This window comes from Etheostoma spectabile, chromosome 4 (assembly GCF_008692095.1).
Source record: "Etheostoma spectabile isolate EspeVRDwgs_2016 chromosome 4, UIUC_Espe_1.0, whole genome shotgun sequence".
Lineage (NCBI taxonomy): Eukaryota > Metazoa > Chordata > Actinopteri > Perciformes > Percidae > Etheostoma > Etheostoma spectabile.
In genome coordinates, this window is record NC_045736.1 from 10376605 (window position 1) to 10396267 (window position 19663).

The 19663-nt window shown below is 40.0% G+C and overlaps 2 protein-coding genes across 20 annotated transcripts in view; one reads left to right on the top strand and one right to left on the bottom strand.

Moving 5' to 3' along the window:
- The window catches only part of slc12a5a (solute carrier family 12 member 5a), a 171749-nt gene extending 166418 nt beyond the window's left edge, over positions 1–5331 (top strand). For all 5 annotated transcript variants that reach the window (XM_032514135.1, XM_032514134.1, XM_032514137.1 and 2 more), the window contains one exon: positions 1214–5331. In XM_032514135.1, the coding sequence (XP_032370026.1) occupies positions 1214–1305 (92 nt within the window). In that variant the 3' untranslated portion in view covers positions 1306–5331. The remainder of the gene's footprint in view (positions 1–1213) is intronic.
- A 2332-nt stretch (positions 5332–7663) lies between these two features.
- ncoa5 (nuclear receptor coactivator 5) lies at positions 7664–17792 on the bottom strand. 15 transcript variants are annotated; one of them, XM_032514149.1, is made up of 12 exons: positions 17655–17792; positions 16352–16410; positions 14708–14980; positions 14359–14466; positions 13475–13538; positions 11644–11934; positions 11441–11559; positions 10872–11001; positions 10523–10752; positions 10204–10408; positions 9903–9994; positions 7664–8708 (listed from the first exon to the last, which is right to left on the bottom strand). In XM_032514149.1, the coding sequence occupies exons 3-12, from the start codon at positions 14874–14876 to the stop codon at positions 8134–8136; spliced, it is 1983 nt and encodes a 660-aa protein (XP_032370040.1). In that variant the 5' UTR covers positions 14877–14980; positions 16352–16410; positions 17655–17792; the 3' UTR covers positions 7664–8133. The 15 variants fall into 15 exon arrangements, with proteins under 15 accessions (XP_032370040.1, XP_032370038.1, XP_032370034.1 ...); XM_032514147.1 differs by having other exon boundaries at positions 10872–11004; XM_032514143.1 differs by having other exon boundaries at positions 10872–11028.
- Between the last annotated feature and the right edge of the window lie 1871 nt (positions 17793–19663).

Below are 19663 nucleotides of genomic sequence, written 5' to 3' on the forward strand. Positions count from 1 at the left end.
AAGTATCAGCGTGACCGCTGTTTTCAGCTGTGAGCAACACATTTTTGAACAAATGAATAACATAAGAGCTCTGGGTATAGTTCACCAAGACTCAATGGATATTTCATAATCTCAGGTAGAAGGATCAAACCCTACTTCTGTCTGAGTTTTTTTCATTTTCAATCGGTTTTATTTTCAGTGTGTATCACAAACACAACAGCCCACTTTCAGCTTCACATATAGCTCAGCGGGACAGGTTGCTGACGATTTAATGAAGATTAACAGCACGCTAAACTGACTTTTCTCCACATACTATACTATGACTTTAATTACATTTATATGTATTTTTTTGAAATATTTAATACTATTACTTCTAGTTTACTTTTTTAGACGTTCATTATTTACTTTTTTGGCGTACTATAATATGACTTTTTATCCCTTTTTTTCAACATACTATACTATGACTTTTTAAAATACTATACTGTGACTTTTTATTTGATTTTTTTTGTTGATGTGATTTTTTAGGATTTTTTTGACACGCATCAGGACTTTTTATTTGACTATTTCTATACTATGACTTTTTTACAACTTTTCCCAATATACTATGAAATGACTTTTTTTTTAAATGCTATACTATGACTTTTTATTTGACTGTTTTTTTGACATGCTGTACTATACTATGACCTTTTAGAAATACTATATTAGGACTTTTTACGACATACTATACTATGACTTTTTGTTGTTGATATGATTTTTACAATTTTTCTGACATACTACATCATGACTTCTTTTTTTTTCAACATACTATACTATGACTTTATATTTGACTTTTTCTACACTATGACTTACATATATCAATATCAAATATCAATTTTTACAAAATACGATTCTGACTTTTTTTAAATACTGTACTATGACTTTTATGACTTTTTTCTACAGGTACATGCTAACAGTGCATCTTAAAGAAATCTTTTGACATTAATACACTTATTGTCTTTCTTGCTGACGGAACTTATACTGTATCAGTAACTGGCTGCTCCTCTTCAAGAAATAGTTTGGTGTATAACTTCCCAGTCACAAGTTGTTTTTGAAAGAGAGAAAGAGTGTTTTTTTTTCCCCAAATGCTGAACTATTGATTTAAGTAATTTGTTTTGTGAAACCCAGTATTAGTGCTAGCAGTATATTCTATATGTACATATTGTTTCTTCTAGTTTCTTTAACGCTTCTCTCCAAGACATGGAGTTCCTCGAGGTCCTCACTGACGGTCTCAACCGGGTCCTCCTGGTCCGCGGAGGCGGCCGCGAGGTCATCACCATCTACTCCTGAAAGAGCAGCCCCCCTCCCTGTCCCCTCCCTGTCCCCTCCCTCCGCCCTGTCCCTGTGTCAACCATACTCCCACACTCTCATCCCCGCTGCTTCATCATTATGTTTCCTCTCACCACTTGTTTCTGTAAGATAGTCCTCTCACACCCAACCAACAGCCCTGCTCAGCTTCAGCACCTTTCCCTCCGCTCCATCCCCAGCAGACCGATGAGCGCCACCACACGCTCAGCTATAACCACTGTCAGCTCTAGACTCATTTAGACGCTATCTAGATTTGTTCTTGAAGAGACTTCTTTTCCTCGCTAGTCTTCAATCTACTGTTATAACTGGCATTGAGTCGGAGTCACTCTGCGAGGAGGAGGTGGTGGTGTTGGGTGTGGGTTGTTATGCCGAGGTGTGAGCGCACATGCATGTTTGTGTCCATCTTTGTTAAAAACCTTTGCATTCCTTTTGGTTGGGTTCGTTCATTTTTTGACTGTTTGTTTTTTTAAATATAAGTGTGGCATAACAGCATCAGCTTCTGCTTGAAAAAGGAAAACAAGAGCCGTACTGAAATGAGCTCAGTGTAGGATTGTCTGTTTAGTTCCGTTGTGGTGATCGCACACCTCCCACAGCGCTCCAGCCTGTTGTCTTCAATGTGACTTCTCTCGCAAGGCAAAAAGACACTGCTACCCACGGTCAGGACCACCAGCTGGAAGGAGAACAGAGTCCTTAAGTACGAACTGTGAAATTCACAATGGTTTTCAAAGAAGACTGAAAAGGCATGTGGATCAAACCTTCAGTATTATCTTTAACCTGATTACTCCTTAGCATGGCGTCCTTATAGCTGTGTGGGTGTTTCTACTCCACTCGTTGTGATACCGCCATCACTGTCTTTCTACCTGTCCTCCTTTCAACTGATTTCTTAGTGGCTGTTCATCCCCGTGGCCACTGTTAGTGCCAAAAAAAAAAAAAAAATACTACAAGGCTAGCTTAGTTTGTAGAGATTGACACGTGATTAAAACTGTGAATAGTGCGTTTCCTACCAGAAGGCTGGTGCGACAGTAGGGAGACAGTACAAACACCCCGAGGAGATTGTCATTGCCAGCACCCCTCGACTCTCGCGTGGATCACTGTAAATAATGTACAAGCTCTGACGCGTTGTTCAGTATGAGTGTAGTATTTTTGTGACATACTAAAAAGCTTCTAGTGGAGAGAAAACATTCCTTCGCTGAGAGGGACAGCTCGAGAAACGCTGTTTTCAACGTTTATTTATCTATTTATTTATTGGATGGCATAGGCTCCTGTCACTATGGTAACCGTCATTGTAAACCCCAACAAGCACTGCACCTGCACTGTCCGCCACTGTGCAACCAAGTGAACCTTTGATGAGTTAATCAAATTCATCAAATTAAAAAAGAAAAACTAAACACTAAATGTTATTTTTTCATCTAGAGAACAAATATGTATTTATGTTTATAGACAAAAGTTACACATATTTATGAAATAGTTGTATGTCATTTTGACTGTCACTCAAAGATATATTGTTGTTTTTTTGCCTGATTTAGATTACATTAAATGTGCCATATCAAAGTATTTTTCAAAGACAAATAGTGAACAAAAATTCTATTGAATTAGAGGGAACAAAGTGGGCTGGGGGAAAAAAAAAAAAGGGAAACTGAGATGTCTACATGAAACTCGTACGGTAACAGTAGGACGACGCCGCAGTTGGAAAGTTATCTAAAAGAATAGATGTTCGGACGCTCCCATTAGAAGCCGGTATATCAGCTGTTACAGAGGTGAGACTTTGAATATCTATCGATTGATTATTTAAAGGGTCAAGTCCAAATACATGGAGAGGACAATGGCTTCTGTAGCTAGGAAACTCACGTTGTCCACAAGACTCAACTCTATGCAGTAGACTCTCCAGGGAGATTTTCTTTCCTCTAGACTGGTTAAGATTTGAGACTGACTGAATGACTGGTGAGCAAAATCATATTTAGCTTCAAAAAGTGCATCTTGGAAGGAATGTGCAATAGTTGAAATCTGGACTCATGTGATCATCTTATTTATTTTTTTACACATATTTTGTATATGTAGATTTCGTAAGTCTTTAAAAGGACAGCTGTCACTTTATTTGTTTCTGGGGTTTTTTTTTTCTGGAAAAAACTGTTTTTGGTCATTTGCACTTGTAGTAGAAATATGAATATAAATAAATGAATACGTATATATATATATATATATATATATATATATACAGGATATACAATATAGGGAAGCAAAACAAATTAGTTTCTAGAACTATTTACAAACAGTATTTAATGTTTTTAGTGTTGCTTGAATGTCAGACCATATGTTGTGAATGCTGCTAGTATCAATAGATTTCTTTGTACTGTAAATAGAGATGACTAAGCAACATTAAAGATGAAAAAGGGTATAGACATACATATCAGTGGTGGTGGTTGTTGTTTAACAAGACGAGGCTTTACCTGGAAACATTGGGCCTGAGATCTCTAGACAGCATTAGCTTTCTGTTTTTATTACGGAGCTATACTGAATACCTTGATGCAATATTACACAAACGAGGGCCGATCCCCCACCTGTTTATTCTCTTTAAAAAAAAAAAATCCAATAAATAAGCTCTGGGTTATTACCATGTTTAATCCCTTAAGTAAAGTGAACCAATTTTAATGTACCAGATTATTAATTTACGTATTTTACTTCAAAAGAAATTTACAGGAATCACCTAAATGTTTAAAAAAAAAATGAATATTTATCTGCTAAACGTTACTGTTTGCAAATTTTTAACATACCTACCTTTGACACCTGTGACACTTAAGAAGCAGCCACTCCTAGTTTTTGAAGATTTTAGGGTGCCAAGTCATGACGATTTTCTTTAATATGCTCGTCTCTTAACTCCGACAAAGAGGTTGTTTAACGCTCACATGGGTTTTTGAAGAACACGGCTATTTTTGGGATTGTCTCCACAACATTGCCTGCATCAACTGAGCCTTTTAAAAATGTATTCAAAAAGAAAAGATATCTGATGTTTATTGGAGAGGTTTATTGGAAATGAATTTATTTCTTGAATTATAAATGTTTTATAATTGCTGTTTGCATGGTACTATGTGGCAATATTTGTTTTAGTGGTTTCTATAGTGATGACTTACATGTCTGAGGTGCAGAGGGGGGGTGAAAGGTTGTCAGATGTTCTCACCTCCCGTCGACTCTGGAGTGTTTGCCGCTCCGCCGGCGACATGGCTAGAAACCTTGAAAACAAGTCTTTTGCAAAAAAAAAAAATAAGAAAAGTATGAGTTCATTATATTGTTACTTGTTATATTTCAATCTCGCTCAAATAGTCTTATGTAACGCAATAGGAGATTTTGAGTTTGCGGATGGATGAGCCGTAGAAATGGTCATTTCACCTTTTGTAAATATAGATCACTTAAGTCAGAGACACTATAACCGACTAGTGTTGTCTTTTGTTGTACACTGTTCTATCACTGTGGACAAAGTCTTAGCGTTTTGTAAGATTTATGTGCAATATTGTTCTCACATTGGTAAGTTTTTACATTTTGTCACAGCTCTGTTATTTATTTTCTAGAAACAACCGGAGGTGTCGCTTTATTTCATGAGAACGTTTGTCACCAGGTGTTACAGACAATAAAGGTCTACAGTGTTCATCCCAAAATGTGGCTGAGACAGCAAAGCACTTTACACTGAGGGGGTACTCTGTGACAGGATCAGTCTGCAGGAGTGTGGGGGGGGTCTAACAAGAGCCAGCCTGCTCTGTACAGACTCTATCCCACAGCGATCTCTGGTGGCACACGAGTGCATTACAGCCAGCCATGGAGGTCTGACAACTCAGACTACAAAGTAGACTTAATTCCCATCGGGTTTAAGCAGTTTTTCCAAACTGCAGTAATCTGGAGACCTACCTGCTGATTTTGTTTACATCTTATCTTTTCAGCATTCTCTTGGACATTTTAGCATGCATCACATTCTTTCCATTTATTTATTTTATTTGGCAAACTTCATTTAAAAAAAAAGAATAATAGTAACTGTTAAATTTCTAGTGCTTGTCACTCAATCTGTGAGGTGAGCCTTCCCAGAATCCCTCCTCCACACCCCCAACCCTCTCTCCTCACCCCCCTGGCCTCCCCCATCCCAGCCACTAAATCCACCCCAGCTCTGTATTTTAAATGTGATTGCAGTATAATTCTGAAAAATGATCAAAGAATATAAAACTCGCGCTTCCAATTCTGGCACCGGCTCTGCTTGGACGATACAAGATAGTCGACTTAAAAACCAGCACGCCCCCCTCTCCCCACAACTGATCCATGACTTAGATCAGATCCTTCGCCTGCACAACTGTAGCATGAGACAAACTTGCCGGTGATCATTACTCAGTCTCCATCCTTAAATGGATATTAAGGGCTCTGAAACACATCTGTTACCGGGTTGAGGAGGCTGTCCTGTTAAGACACCAACAGAGGAAATATCAAACAGGTCCCAGATTACGGCAGAGAGGGCACACGCAGTGTGTGGCTCAGATAACATCGTACCCTTTAGGAGGTTTTCACAGAAGCAGCAGACAGATGTGCCTGATGTTGGAGGCAAAGCTGCACTTACATCACACACAGCCGACCTCTCTGGGAGCTAAAGAGAAGAAGTCGAGTGGCTATCCACGCCGTGCAAGCAGAGCCAGGTCCCAGTCATGTTGTGTAACTCAGTGCATGCATGCAACTACCCTGAACAAGGTGTATTGAAAATATATTGGGTGTTTGTGGTATAAAAGTATTTTGTTTATATCAGTTGGGAACTTTTCTTTCTAGTAGTATGTTTTTGTTTTTCTTTCTCTTTCCTTAGGACTGGCCAATCATTGTATCCAAGATGAATATTATTATAGTACAAGATTCTATTTTTATGGTAGATTTATTGACAGGGTCTTCTTATTGTGTCAAATATTATCTGGAGATAAACTGATTACCAAAGTATATTTCAGTTAACTACATAAAGGATGGTGTGCAAATGTGTGCTCCCGTGAATTAGACGCAGACAAGTGAATGCTGTTTACTGTTTTACATTTTGTAACAATTATCATGACTAGGTTTTAAAAAGAAGTTTGTGTCGATGGGGGTAAAACTATGAAAGTGCCAAAGTAGTAGGGGAAGCCTGCAAATCCACAATTTGGTGGAAGTTGCATGAAAAGGCAGCCTGTCCAAAACTGTTTATTTACCCGCTTTTCAGTTAATAACTAAGGTTTAGGCTATATCCTGTCAACTATATTCAGTCAATGTGTTAAGGACAAAGGTCACCAATCACCAAAACCCGTCAGTCATGTCGACATTCAGGCCTTTAAAGATAAAAAGACTGGAAACGGGCAAACTGTCTAACTGTTACAAAATCCGCCTAGCAACATCTCTAAAGCTCCTTTATTAACTCCTTGTATCGGGTTTGTTGAATCTGTTCAAAACCAAAGCATAAAAAAATTATACAAATTTATATATATACACACATATTTCATTAGAATTGTACCTTGTATGATTTGTGTGTGAAAACATCATGTGAAAAAATAAAAATGGATTGAATGATTGATAGCCATTTAACCACTAGACGTTATCTTCAGGTTACTGGTCCCAACGGGGAAATAGAACGTTCCACAACCTCACAAAACCGTTTTCACAGAGAGCCATTATCCAGTCTGCGTGCTTCATATTTAACTGACAGACGAGTGGTATCGATTTTCTCATTTTACTTTTGGGAACAAGCCATTTCCCAGAATTCATTTTCCTTTTATACTTTATGGCCTTTGACAAACACGGTACTTCATTTAATAACCAAACCTCCCTACGGAGGAATCTCGTCACTGTCCATTTTTAATTCACTGGAGTTGTGGGAAACATTTTGTATGGATGCTTGACAACTGGAATGATGTAGGTATAGATGACATACAGCATACACACAAAGACACACCGGTTTTGAATTTCAGTAATATGGTTTTTCATTCAGAACAGTTCATTACTAAACCTTGATACTGTACCTGGTCTTATGGTAAAGCCGTAGTGTGTTCCTTTCAGTTCTGTGGGAGTGTGAGTGTGTGTACATGTAACTGCTGGGGGCAGGCTGGGAGGGGGCTACGTGTAAATAAATCAAATACAGTTAGTGTGGAGGTGGTTTTTTTGTGTCAGTGTAAGTTAAATATTCAAAGATTTAAAAAAATAAATAATGTATTATTCTCTATTGTGTTTCATGGTACATAAAAAAAGAGGAAAAAGTAGTTTTATCTTACATTTCAAAATGCTTATATCTCTATGGCTTCTAACGATACCCGTTCCATTTTATAGATTTGTCAGCACAAAATGCAATAAACCAATACCATTTTATTACTACAATTGTGTCTGGAGTTTTTAATCATGTCTGGTTTTGACAATGAAAATGTTACAAATTAAAAAGACACTGTGTGCAACTATAAAACACAATCGATCATGGTTGGAAAAGAACTAAGGAGCCCATCATAAACCAAAGTATAGTGTACTTCGACCATGCACATTACACGCAAGAGGAAGAATCATCTTCTGGCCAATAACAATTGAAAATACAGACAATTACAAAGTCTGGACGAGTCGTCAAATTTCATCAACTGAACACAAAACTCTGAATAAAAAAAATAAAATACAAATAAAAAAATAAAAAAACTGATTAAAAGCTTTTACAAAAAGATCCAATCTTCCAATATTCCTATTCACAGCGGGTAAATTCACTGCACAGAGAATTGATGTGGTGTCTACTTGTGTCACAGGGAGAGGTGGACCTCACATTGGGAGAAAAAATAAATTCACTACAACCTATCAGTAATGTCGGGGATACATGGACATAGGCGGGATCTGGCCCATGCCGGGTGCAGACCTCGGGGGTTGCTGCTGTGAGGCAGCAGGGCCCACCAGGTGGTTGAGGGACGGTCCGCCGCTCTGTATGAGGGTGTCCAGCGCTTTCTGTACGCTCGGGTTGTCAAAATTGATACCTGAAGCAGAGGTGGGGGGTCTTTGAACCCCGGGTGGGACTTGCATGTGGCCAGGTGGGGCGCCATAACCCTGGGATCCAACTGCAGGAGGACCAGGCATGGGGGGGCGGGCTGGGTTCTGGGACAGGGGTGGGCCGAGGGAGCTGTAGGCCTGTGGCTGGGAGGCGGTGGCTGGGCCACCAGTGGCTCCCGAGACCCCGCTGCCGCTGTTGAACAGGCTGAGGATTTTAGCCTGCAGCTCCTGCTGATGGCTGGGGTTCGCTGAGGCGCCTGGAGCAGCTGATAGGCCGAGGTGGCTGGTCTGTGCGGGGGGGCGAGTAGAATGGGAGGCAGGCGGCAGTCCTGCGGCTGAGGGCGGAACGTCCAGGTGTCCCCCTGCAGGAGCTGCAGCATGGACTGTAGCTGGAAGATGAAAGGTTTGGTTAGAATGTGCTACTCCGCAAACAATTACTACTACTACTACTACTACTACTACTACTACTACTACATGTTCAACAGACAAAGCTGTTTAACAGAGAAAAATGGGAGCAATAAATAATTCTACCGTAGGCAACAATCTAAATCTGGACAATCACAATTTCAATGTAAAGATGCAGGAGTTTAGTGTTTGTCTTAGTCTTGTGCCAAATGTCCTTGTCAGTTGTAGTCATTCACATGTTTTTTTGTTAGTCAAGTTTTAGCCAACTCAAAGCTTCATAGTCATTTTAGTCTAGTTTAGTCAAAAGAGAACTCAAGGTATCTCAGTTAAGTTTATACCCATTTCAGTCAGATAGTGTTTCGCACATCTCAAATATTGGTCACATGTCATAATTACCTGACAAAATAAACTTGTTGAATGATTTTTATGAATGTAGCTTTGGTTAACGCGTCTGGTTTTATGTTGAGTCTCTTCCTTCATGCAAATACAAGCGTACAGACACATGTTAGATAAGCGCCAGGGCTCCCGGGCTCTACAGAACCGGGTTCTGTTGCATACATTACTCCAGCCGCTCTGCGAGATGTTCAAGAGCAGCTTCGCCAGCACTCCTGTCCCCGCCCGGGCCACATTGCTACCTGGATGTGCGACGGCTAGATGAAAATAAGGGGACACGCCGAAACTCTAGATGAGCCGCAGCCGAGCCTTGGGGTGGGGTGGGGTGGGGGGGGGGGGGGGGGGGGGGGGGGTTTACTGGGAACCAAGCGATTGGCACTGCACTAGTTCTATCTCATGATGAAAAAGTAGAGACGATTGATGAAGAGAGATTTTATTTTATTTTTATTTTATGCAAAACATTTTAGTCTAGTCATTTTTTGTCGACAATAATGCATATTCATTTAGTCTTAGTCTGCGTTTTTGGACATTGGTGAAGTCTCGTTTTTGTCATGGAAAAAAAAAAGGTCGTTGAGGAACATAATCTGAGGAAATTAATGGGGAGGTTGAGCAGAAGTTAATGGAGGTTTTAGCAATCTGAGATAGATCATTAAAGAATGATTTAGATTATTTTTAGTGCTTTTCCCAGTTTTCCCAGACGATTTCCTCGCTGAGCGGCTTGGGAAGACTAGTGACAAAGAGGAACTGTCATACTAAACCTTTACAACAGGATACTTTTATCTTACCTGCAAGAGGGTCTGCAGCGCTTCGTAGCAGCCGGGTTCTCTTGTCCGTCAGGTAGGCAATGAGACCATCCATTTCCTCTGGCGTTACAAATCTACCCAGCAACCCCACAGAAAATAAAAGGATTCCAAGTGTGGAGATTTTTAAACAATGAACCAAAGGAAGTACAACATGGAAACACAAGTTGAGGTATCACTGAAAACTTACATTACATTTTACATTCTCCACCCACAGCTCCGAGATTTTATTTTTCATTTAAGACGTTACACAACACTTTAATTTGAAAGATATTAAACCAGATACCTGTTTTCAGACAGTAGCGTGATGGCGGTGAGCACAGAAACAGGGTGGCTCTCTCTGTCGGGCTCCCGGAGTAATACACTGTCCGCCATCTTGGCAGCCTTTCTGGCAATCTCCTCGCGTTCTTTTTCGCGGTTTTCCACTTTGTACGTGTCGTAGTTGTGGGCAACGAGCATCATGGCATCTTGCATCGGCATGTTCCGATGCTCTACGACAATAAAAGCACAACCAAGATTAGCATGTCGGCACCTGTGAAATGCTGTGCTCTTGGTTATTGGAGGGACCAAAAGTGGCCCTACCAACCTTTACCGTCTGGTTTTACCTTGCGGTGTGCCACACAGGATGTTGACAGTGCAGGACCGGTGGACCTGGTGCTGCTGGGTAATGATGATGGCAAAGGGAGTGCGAGCTCGGCCTACATCCTCCAGTGCCTGGGTGAGCGAGACTTCTGTGTTGAGGAAGATCAGGTCCACCACCATGCCCAAATCGCGGACTTTCCGCCCGACCGTCTCAGCATACTCCCTACAGTTGTTTTCGGAGCACAAGTACACACAGGCAAACAAAAACACAGGAGCGATATGAAAATATGCCACGTACTGGTCGAACCTTTACCGAGAGGTTCCTAGAGGTTTCCAACATTTGCGCTTCCCGTGAACAGAGAGTGGACATACTTTTGCGCCTTGTTGACGACGATCACAGAGCAGTCGACCGGACGGTCGGAGTCGTAGCGCCGCTGGAGTTCTTCATAGTACTGGCGATACAATTCATTACGCCGGCGCTCTTCTGGTCGAGCACGATCGTCTACTGTTGAGGAGAGGTTGGAGGCGACTGGAAAATGTCAGTAAAATGTTCAGCAGTTGAATACAACTCTAACTGAACTTTAAAATTCAAGCTTCTCATAAAGCCCGAATATAAATCCTGATTTAACCCTGACACCCTATAAATACTGTAGTTGTGCAAAACATTTTTCAAAAAAAAAAAAAAAAAAAAAACGGGATCTACATTTCGAAATATCTACTTTAAATAATATGGTTAAAACGGGGAAACATTTTTAGGTTTGCTTGTACGTTTGTACATTCAAACAATTAAGAAAACCCATCTATTCCAAGAAGAATTCCAATATATTTTTACAATTACACAATATTACTGTAAAAAAAAAAAAAAAAAAAAAAGTAGTTACATACTTAATCAACTAAGAGTAACTTAATAGAATTTGGCCCGTTCACTGTAATACACATACCCTCTGGCTCGCGGCGGCCGTTCCAGGGATCTCTGTAAGGGTCCCTGAAGGGTTCATCTTTCCTCCGATAAAAGTCTTCTGCACCACTGCCGCTGCGGTAGTACCGGTCATAGTCATCTCTGCTGAATGGCAACATTTCAGGTTTAGATAAAAACGTAAGCGCTTAACCCGGGACTTCCAACTAATGGGCTGTCAGTAGTCACCTGTATGCAGGATCACGTGAGTCTGGGCCTCGAGGTTCGGGGCCTCTGGGTTCTGGGCCTCTGGGGTCTTTGTCTCTGCTCTCTGAGCTACGGTACCGGTAATCATGGTCCCGAGAGTGGCCCCCTGGCCTCGACTCTCTACCCGGGTCCCTCCCATCACGGCTGTCCCGAGACTCCCGTCCATCACGGCTGTCCCGAGGCTCCCGCCCATCACGGTTCTCCCGTCCATAAACCGGTGAGCGTGACCGAGGTCGGGGTTCTTTGCTGTCCCCATAACTGCCATAAGGGGCCCTGAGAGAAAGGTCATCAATTAGTTCAAGGACGATAGGAGGTTATCCTGCCTATGAAATACTACAAAGGGTAATGGGAACCTCTGTCCATGACCGGTGAGGACAGGCCTACTACAGTTGGTAAAGTAAAATCATTGTATTTTTTTAATATGAAAAGATGGAATATTTAAGATTCACACAACCGAGGCAGAGCAACGCAAAGGCCGCTATTGTGTTTGCAAAGAACAGAAGTTCAATCCAGGAGATTCTGAGTTTTTCAACAAGGATCTTTTGAAAATGTCCAGCAGTCCGCATACGCAACAATATTGATTTGTCGACCTTTTGAGCTTCATTGACCATGAATCCAGCTCTAAAAATACACCTTGGCTGTTTAACTTTTAATGGTTTCTTTTTTAAAACAAGGTGGTTTATTTTGTTATATTTAGCACAATTTGCTTGTTATTATTAGCAGTTGGATCTTCAGAAAACCACACTCCCATGCTACAAATACGGGGTTAGAAAAATGCTACAAAAATGTTTGCTTGACATTGTCTCAAGACCTTTCATAGACCAAAAGTATGACATTAAAGGTCTAGCACAAGTTATTATTCTCACCTTTGTAAATTGCATTGAAAAGTCAAGTGTTTCTACATATCAAAAAGACATTTCTAAGCAAACTGCAGAAATGGAGAACCTGAGACTTTGACAAGCGTTCCTCACAATGCAAAGTGGCCGAGGGGTATCCAAGCGGCGGTCGTGTTAACTGCCGTTAAGTTTTCATGTTAAGAAAAGGTGGCTGGGTGCTTTTTTTGCCTTTAGGCTTGGATACACGAGGCAATTATTCAATATGCTCTCGAACAATTGTTTGATCTAGCAGAATTCAAACTAAGAATGGACTTCTCAGCAGTTTAAGGTGTTGCACCACAATTTGAAATCATAATACAACTGAATCATTTTGAATGAGGATCAAACACAATGTGACACTGTTTGCATTGGTCGGTTATCCTGTGTGTGAACGCCCAACCCCATATCCAATACAAACTTCCCCGTTATGTGTGGGAGGTTTTGTGGTGTGTACTTAATCATCCGTTGTGGACAAGCGTTGCAACCGTCTGTTCCTCGGATTAAATTCAGTTTTGTGTACACACAAAATTTAAAGGCCATTAACGTGCCTAAAAGATACGGGGCAGGGTGGGACTAGCATTAGGGTTGCTTCAGCTGGAAAGCTGCATATTTTAGCCATGAAATGCCGGATAAAACCACACCAAGAACATGAGCGTTGAAAAAGCATATGGCAAGAATCTTTGAGACAGAGACTTTAAAATTACATTCATGTGGCTATTTCCTTTATTTCAACATCTGGAAATGTAAATTAAGGGTGAAATATTGACTGTCCCATGAACCATCTTAAGCCCATCTAATGGTACGACAGCTTCCATTAAGCAGACTTCACCACTCGTGGAAATCACAGTTGAGGAAAAGTTACGCTTTAGTTTTTCTGTTTACGGGCACCTCAGGAGGTGATGGTGGTAGTTCTTCACACCTATTTCACGTTACTTTACCTTCGTGGAGGGCTCTGCTGGGATTGAAGTTTAGCTTGCCGTCGCTCCACTGCCATATTTACATCTGAAAATAAATCAATCCAAACGTTGAACATAACAGTGACATGTAAACCAGCTTAAGTTTTCACGCAAAATGGAGCGGCCGCGTCAATACTCCCACGATCCAAATGGAACTGTGCTCCAATATCCAAGCTCGAAAATCCAAATTGGATGAGAGTCAAAATGCAGCAAATCCTGTTGCCAAATATGTTGAATTGAGTTTAAGATGTAGAAATGAAGGGAGTTCTTGCCGAACCTTAAAAGTTGGCTAAACTAGCAAAGCTTGAACTTTTAAAGTAAAATTTTAACTTGAAATTCAGACGTCAGAAACTACTACGCGCTCGACTTCCGTGACGCATTTAAATCCACGTTGAAGAAAATTCCGACAGGTTTGCAAATAAATGATTTCAGAGATTCAGGCCTTGCCAAAATGTAATAATGCACTGTTTATTTGCTTTGTTTGCCAATAATGTAACATGTCTACAAAAAGAAAGGTTAAGTAGAAAAATCATCATTTTGTTGAGTTGTAGGTCAACTCACACACCCTGCACTTTGTGAGGTTATGTGTTGGCAAGCATAGGGCTAAACAGAAAAAACAAATAAAAAAAAAACATTTGTATGGATTATTACTTAAGATTGCACATTTGCTACTTTGTCTTTGCTGGATTTTTTTTAATTAAACAAAAAAAACAAATCCAGATTCAGGATTAACACTAACTGCTCAATCATCAAAAGTTTTCACAAAAAAAAAACTTTCAATAACTTGGGTTTTGTTGCTCGCTGTAAACCATTAACATCCTATCCTCTTCGGCCATACAATCACACCCACTGCAGTTGAGGCTTACCTATTTTATAACCTTTATATATTCGACCCTTTTGGGCAGACTTTGCAGCTTCGGCTTCCTCAACGCGTTCAAATTGTACAAATCCAAACCCACGAAACATGGACACGCCTGGAAGAGGAACATTTTAAGTGGAACAGACTTAGGATCATTTTGAAGAACACTTTGGATACCTACCCATTTACCCACAAAATTATCAGTAGGGACATTATTACGTTTTATTATTACGTTTTACGTTATTTTTACATGCTTGTATTTCATGAAAAACACATCCGACTTGTGATGCTTAATGCTAGACATGATTAAAAAGGTCATGAATTAAACGTATTGCTTGTATGGTGTTTTTACTGACCGACTATCTTCCCATATGGGCTGAACAGGTCTTCCAAATCCTTCTTTTCCATGTCCGAGGTCGGCAAATTCCCAACAAAAATTCGTCTCTCCATTTCTCTTGGATCATTACTGCTGCAAGTGCGAGAAAAACGCCCTGGTGATGCGCTGCGGCTTCTTCGGCGAGACATGACTCGATCCAAAGGGTTTACTGGTTTCTTTCTTCGTGCGTCTCAAATGCTTCAAAAAGTTTGGTGGTTCGTTAACTAACGTCTTTAAATTGTCGTCCACAATCCTGAAACATGTCAGTGAGTTAAGAGAAGAGATCAAATCCCTTGGAGAGATGAAAGGTTTTAGCAGAGCAGAAGTTGCAAAATCACATCAGTTCAGACAATGGGAATGCTGGGGGGAAATTCAGTCACAAATGTTGAAAATCAAATTTGAAACAAATCGCGCGGGTGAAAACGCAAAAATCATCCGAACCCTTGTGTTAAAAAAACACTTTTTGAACGCGTCCTTCATTTCTCCGTTGCTCACTTGCACTATTATTGGATTTACTGTTGAAATGGACCTTTGCGTACTATGTGAGATTGTGCCTTGAATTATGGGACAAAGGACAGCCTCAGTGTATGATCATTCATGCTCAGCATATTAACCAACGCAAATGTAAATCCAATGCGCAAATTTGGAGACGCAAAGGACTTCCGTCTCGATTTTCCATTGTGCGGGATGTAAAAGCTTTGCATAACTGACCCACAATTTAACTACAACCACTGCGGTTGGGCAAGGTCTTTAGCTTGACGCAGATGAAATTTCATAAAGTATCGCAGATGAGCAATTCCTGCAACTGATCGGCTAAATGTCTTGCTTTCAACATGATTTGTCCTCGGGTTAGGTGGTATACCCTGTATGAATGGCACACAAGAGAACATGCCATGTTAAACTGTTTTAGTATAGAATACATTTAACATTAAATGCACCATGACTCTTTACATGTTAAACCAGTGACCATACGCTTCCATTTTATGCCCTTCGAAACCATTAAATAATCGCTTTAAGTTGTTGAAAACACACATTTCACGTATGCAACAAAAAGCAGCAAACATTTTGACGCAAAAATCTAAAATGTTAAACTGAAGTTGCGAAAGAGAGTGGAGCAAATTGCACAGATACCCACAGTGCGTCAACTGTGCAGTGTGATCAACGGTTATAAAATTCTTGCCTCCTCAACGTTGAAATGGTCTGTAGGATTTTACTAAATAACTGTGAAGACAATTCTCCAACAGTGTTTCCTACAAATCGAAGTGAGGCATTTGTTCAAATCATCCTCTTCTCTTGAAATGGTAAAAAAGCATCTTGAGGAAATTTCGCAGTGATAAAAGGAAATCATGAGCTTAAAAATCACCTTGAAAATGCAAAACACACAAATGTGTTCTTTTGTTCAAAGAAATCAACGATCTTAGACGTCTCCAGGACAGGTTGATGTCTTTAAGTGACCAACATGGCACAATATGACATGCAAAAGACAAAGTCTAGATATTTTCAGGGCCAACACACAACATTAAAAACTGACATTAGAAAGTGAAGGCATTTGTGTCAGCCTGCATTAGACTTAAGGTCAGAGGAAATTTACATTATGCTTTTTAGGGAGCTGCCCTTTACATACCTTAATTTGAACCTGGGTGCTCTGGAATCTGTCTCCACAGAATTTAGAACCCCCAATTTCTGAAACGGGAGAAAGAAAAATATCAATATATCCAATTAACAGTTTAGGAAATTAATCACCTCAAATGCCCTAAGATGTCTGTAGTAGCTTCACTGATTAAAAGCAAAAAACTAAAAAAAAAAATGAAAACCTACAAGTTTGCATTTGTTATAAAAATCCAAAGAATGCTATATTTTTTTAGGCATGAAAACCTACATGTACGCACATGTAGAACACATCACAATGACCTTAAATAGACTAATAAGGTAAATTAACATTTTGTGTCAGCATCAGGGTTTATACGCAAATTTAACAAATACTTTGACAAATTTCCATGACTACGTATTCCTGAAAATCTCAGAATACAATAAGAACAAAAATCTGTATTAAGGGTTATCTTCAGAGATTTAACAATAAAATGAATGACGATGTATGTGATTCATAAAAAAAAAGTCCTTTTATAAAACTTTGAGTCTTTGAATTTTTCCAAAACTTTTCCAGGCCTGGAATTTGCATTTTTCAAATGCCATAACTTTTCCAGGTTTGTTCAAAACGTATGAACCCTGCAGTAAAATCCATAGGACTGTATACAAAGAGGTAAATGTCTAGGCTTTTTGGATAACGCATTTCATTCATTCATTCATAGTACCATGTTGCATAATATCTATTCTACATTAAATGCAGCACTTGTTATCAAAAGCATTCCAGATTTGATTAAACACGGAATATGACACTACAACCATTCAGAATCAGGTGGTCTTGAAGGACAGCTACAAGTGATACAAGCCACCGTGCCACTATGTTTGCTGCGTTTGAAGCCCCAAATAGTAAGCCAGCCCCTAAGCTTAATTCGCCCAATACTACTTAATATTAATTACACTGGCTTTAGCTGTGAGAGTCCACGCTGCTCTCGGCGGGCGGATTGGCGTCCATTACGCCGACTTTACAGCACCGGTTGTGATAACAGATCACATAGTTTATGTTTAGTTTTTCAAAAATCATATTAGCATCGCTGCACTTCTACACCGCTATACCTTGGTGCATTAACATATGTGGTTACGGTGTAGCTACACGTAGCCATGTTGAAGTTGGATGTTCACTAGCTAGCTAGCTAGAAGCTAGCTAACATTAGCATAGCTGTTCTCTTGAAACCGCACAGCTAGCTTTTTAGCGACAGAGGCAACTACACGGGGGCAACATAACGTTGTACGAGTTCTCAGCGCGTGTCGTTATATTGCAGACAGCAGAGTAACTCTTCGCTAACCTTCAACGTGGGTTGTATCTCAGTTTACAGCCTCTCAACGCCACAGATCGGTCCAGGCGATCCAGCTAGTTATCCTCCTCTCACAATAGGCTTCTTCTTCTACTTCCACTTTACGACATCTCTCGGTCGTCTTCTTCTTCTTCTTTCTCATTGGCGGCTGGGCTGTAAACCAACGTTTAATGTGCTTGCCGGCACCTACTGTGCCGGAGTGTGTAATAGTGTCACACATAGACAGTTAGGTCTCACATAAACAACCAACAGCAATAATAACAACAACTTTATAAAGAAGTTATATTCTGAATTTCAAACCTGTCCTTGTCACATATTTAAACAAGCTCTTCTTCTAGCCTACTATTGAACGTAGTAGTCTATTGGACGAGGGCACACCTGTCGTTACTGTTTTCCTTTTGTTCCACATTCTAATTTCTTAAATTACATTGCATGCCTTAAAACATTTCATACATACAGTATTTTCTGCTACAATTATTATGTATTTCTGCTGTCATTGTTTATGCAAATGTGAATAGCAGCACACATGTAGCCTATACACACACACAAGATTTACTGAACACAATTTCTTTTAAGGCAAAGAAATAAATAGGCCCTACATCATTGTTTAAAACAGTGCGCATAATGCATTTTTGACATTCTCTGATATTTATCTGTGTTTATCTATATGTACTGTCACGCCAAACCATATGGCCGAGCGGGTGTCGCTGGTACTGGGTTGAGTAGTTGAGGGAATTCCTTCAGCTTGTGTTAAAATATTACCCACAAAACCACCACATAATCACATGTCACAGCATCAATCACAGCAGACAGCGCCGCTTGTGCCTTGCATGAATGACCAGCTCTGCAGGGAGCATTTATGCCAATTGGCTTGTCAACAATCTGCTCATACAGTGGTTGCCTGTTCTACTGCAGCAGCACCCTGCTCAAATCTTCTTGTGTGGGGACAGTCATCCTTCTCATTCAGACTTCATAAGGATAGCAGAGTTGATTCTTCACAACATTAGTCCTCAAACTCCACATGTGGAGTGTCCATGGTCTCATCATTCGATTGGTTTTGAAGACTTTTTTCAATGTTCTGAGTAGAATTTAGTTTTACTCTCTCTGATTAGTATTTCTCAAGCCTTTCTTTTGCAATAGCGTATATCAATTCTGTTAGGGATGGGAATCATCAGAGTCCACAGATACATCATCATCACTTATGTCACAATACGAGATTATGGCGATTTTAAACATATTGCAACAGTCTCCAATATATTGCAATTTCTTTTCTTTTTTTTCCAACTTCAAATTTTTCCCAGTTTCAAATATGTCCCCAAAAGGAAACTTTATAAACCTCTGTTTGTTCATCTCACTTCAATTTTATTGCTGCAAAATGGAATTGTCAAGCACACAAGCTGACCAACACATATATAACAACAGATGAGTTTTCTTAAAGTTCCTAAATATTCATATCAACACAGTGTCAAACAAACATGGATAAATCACGTCAGATCGCGACCATAAACTGTAGCCTAACGGTTGGGGTCGGAATTCAATTTGTAAAGATAATTACACCCGAGTTGAATGAATATAGTAGGCTTACTATATTATCAATGGCATTCAGTATTTCTAACCCTCACGCGACAAACTCTAACGTTAATTAACTGTCTTGTATAGTCAGTCCCGACAATCCCATCTCTCCCACATCACATCAATGCGTTAGGGTTGCCAGGTTGGGATAATGTCAGCTGAATTTTTACTCCGCAGTGCTGTGGAGAGGTCTGGCCACAGACTGCATATTTGTCTATATTTGTTTGAATTTGTTAACAATATACAGTCTATGGGTCTGGCAAGCGAGACTAGCTCAGTATGTATGCACAATTATTCAATTGTATAACATAGCCTACATATAAATTATGAGTTCATTCATAACACATATTTTCGTCATCAAGCATTCGAACATTAATTTAACTTGTTTCTATTTCATTAGATGAAATAGAAACAAGTAACCCTAGCCC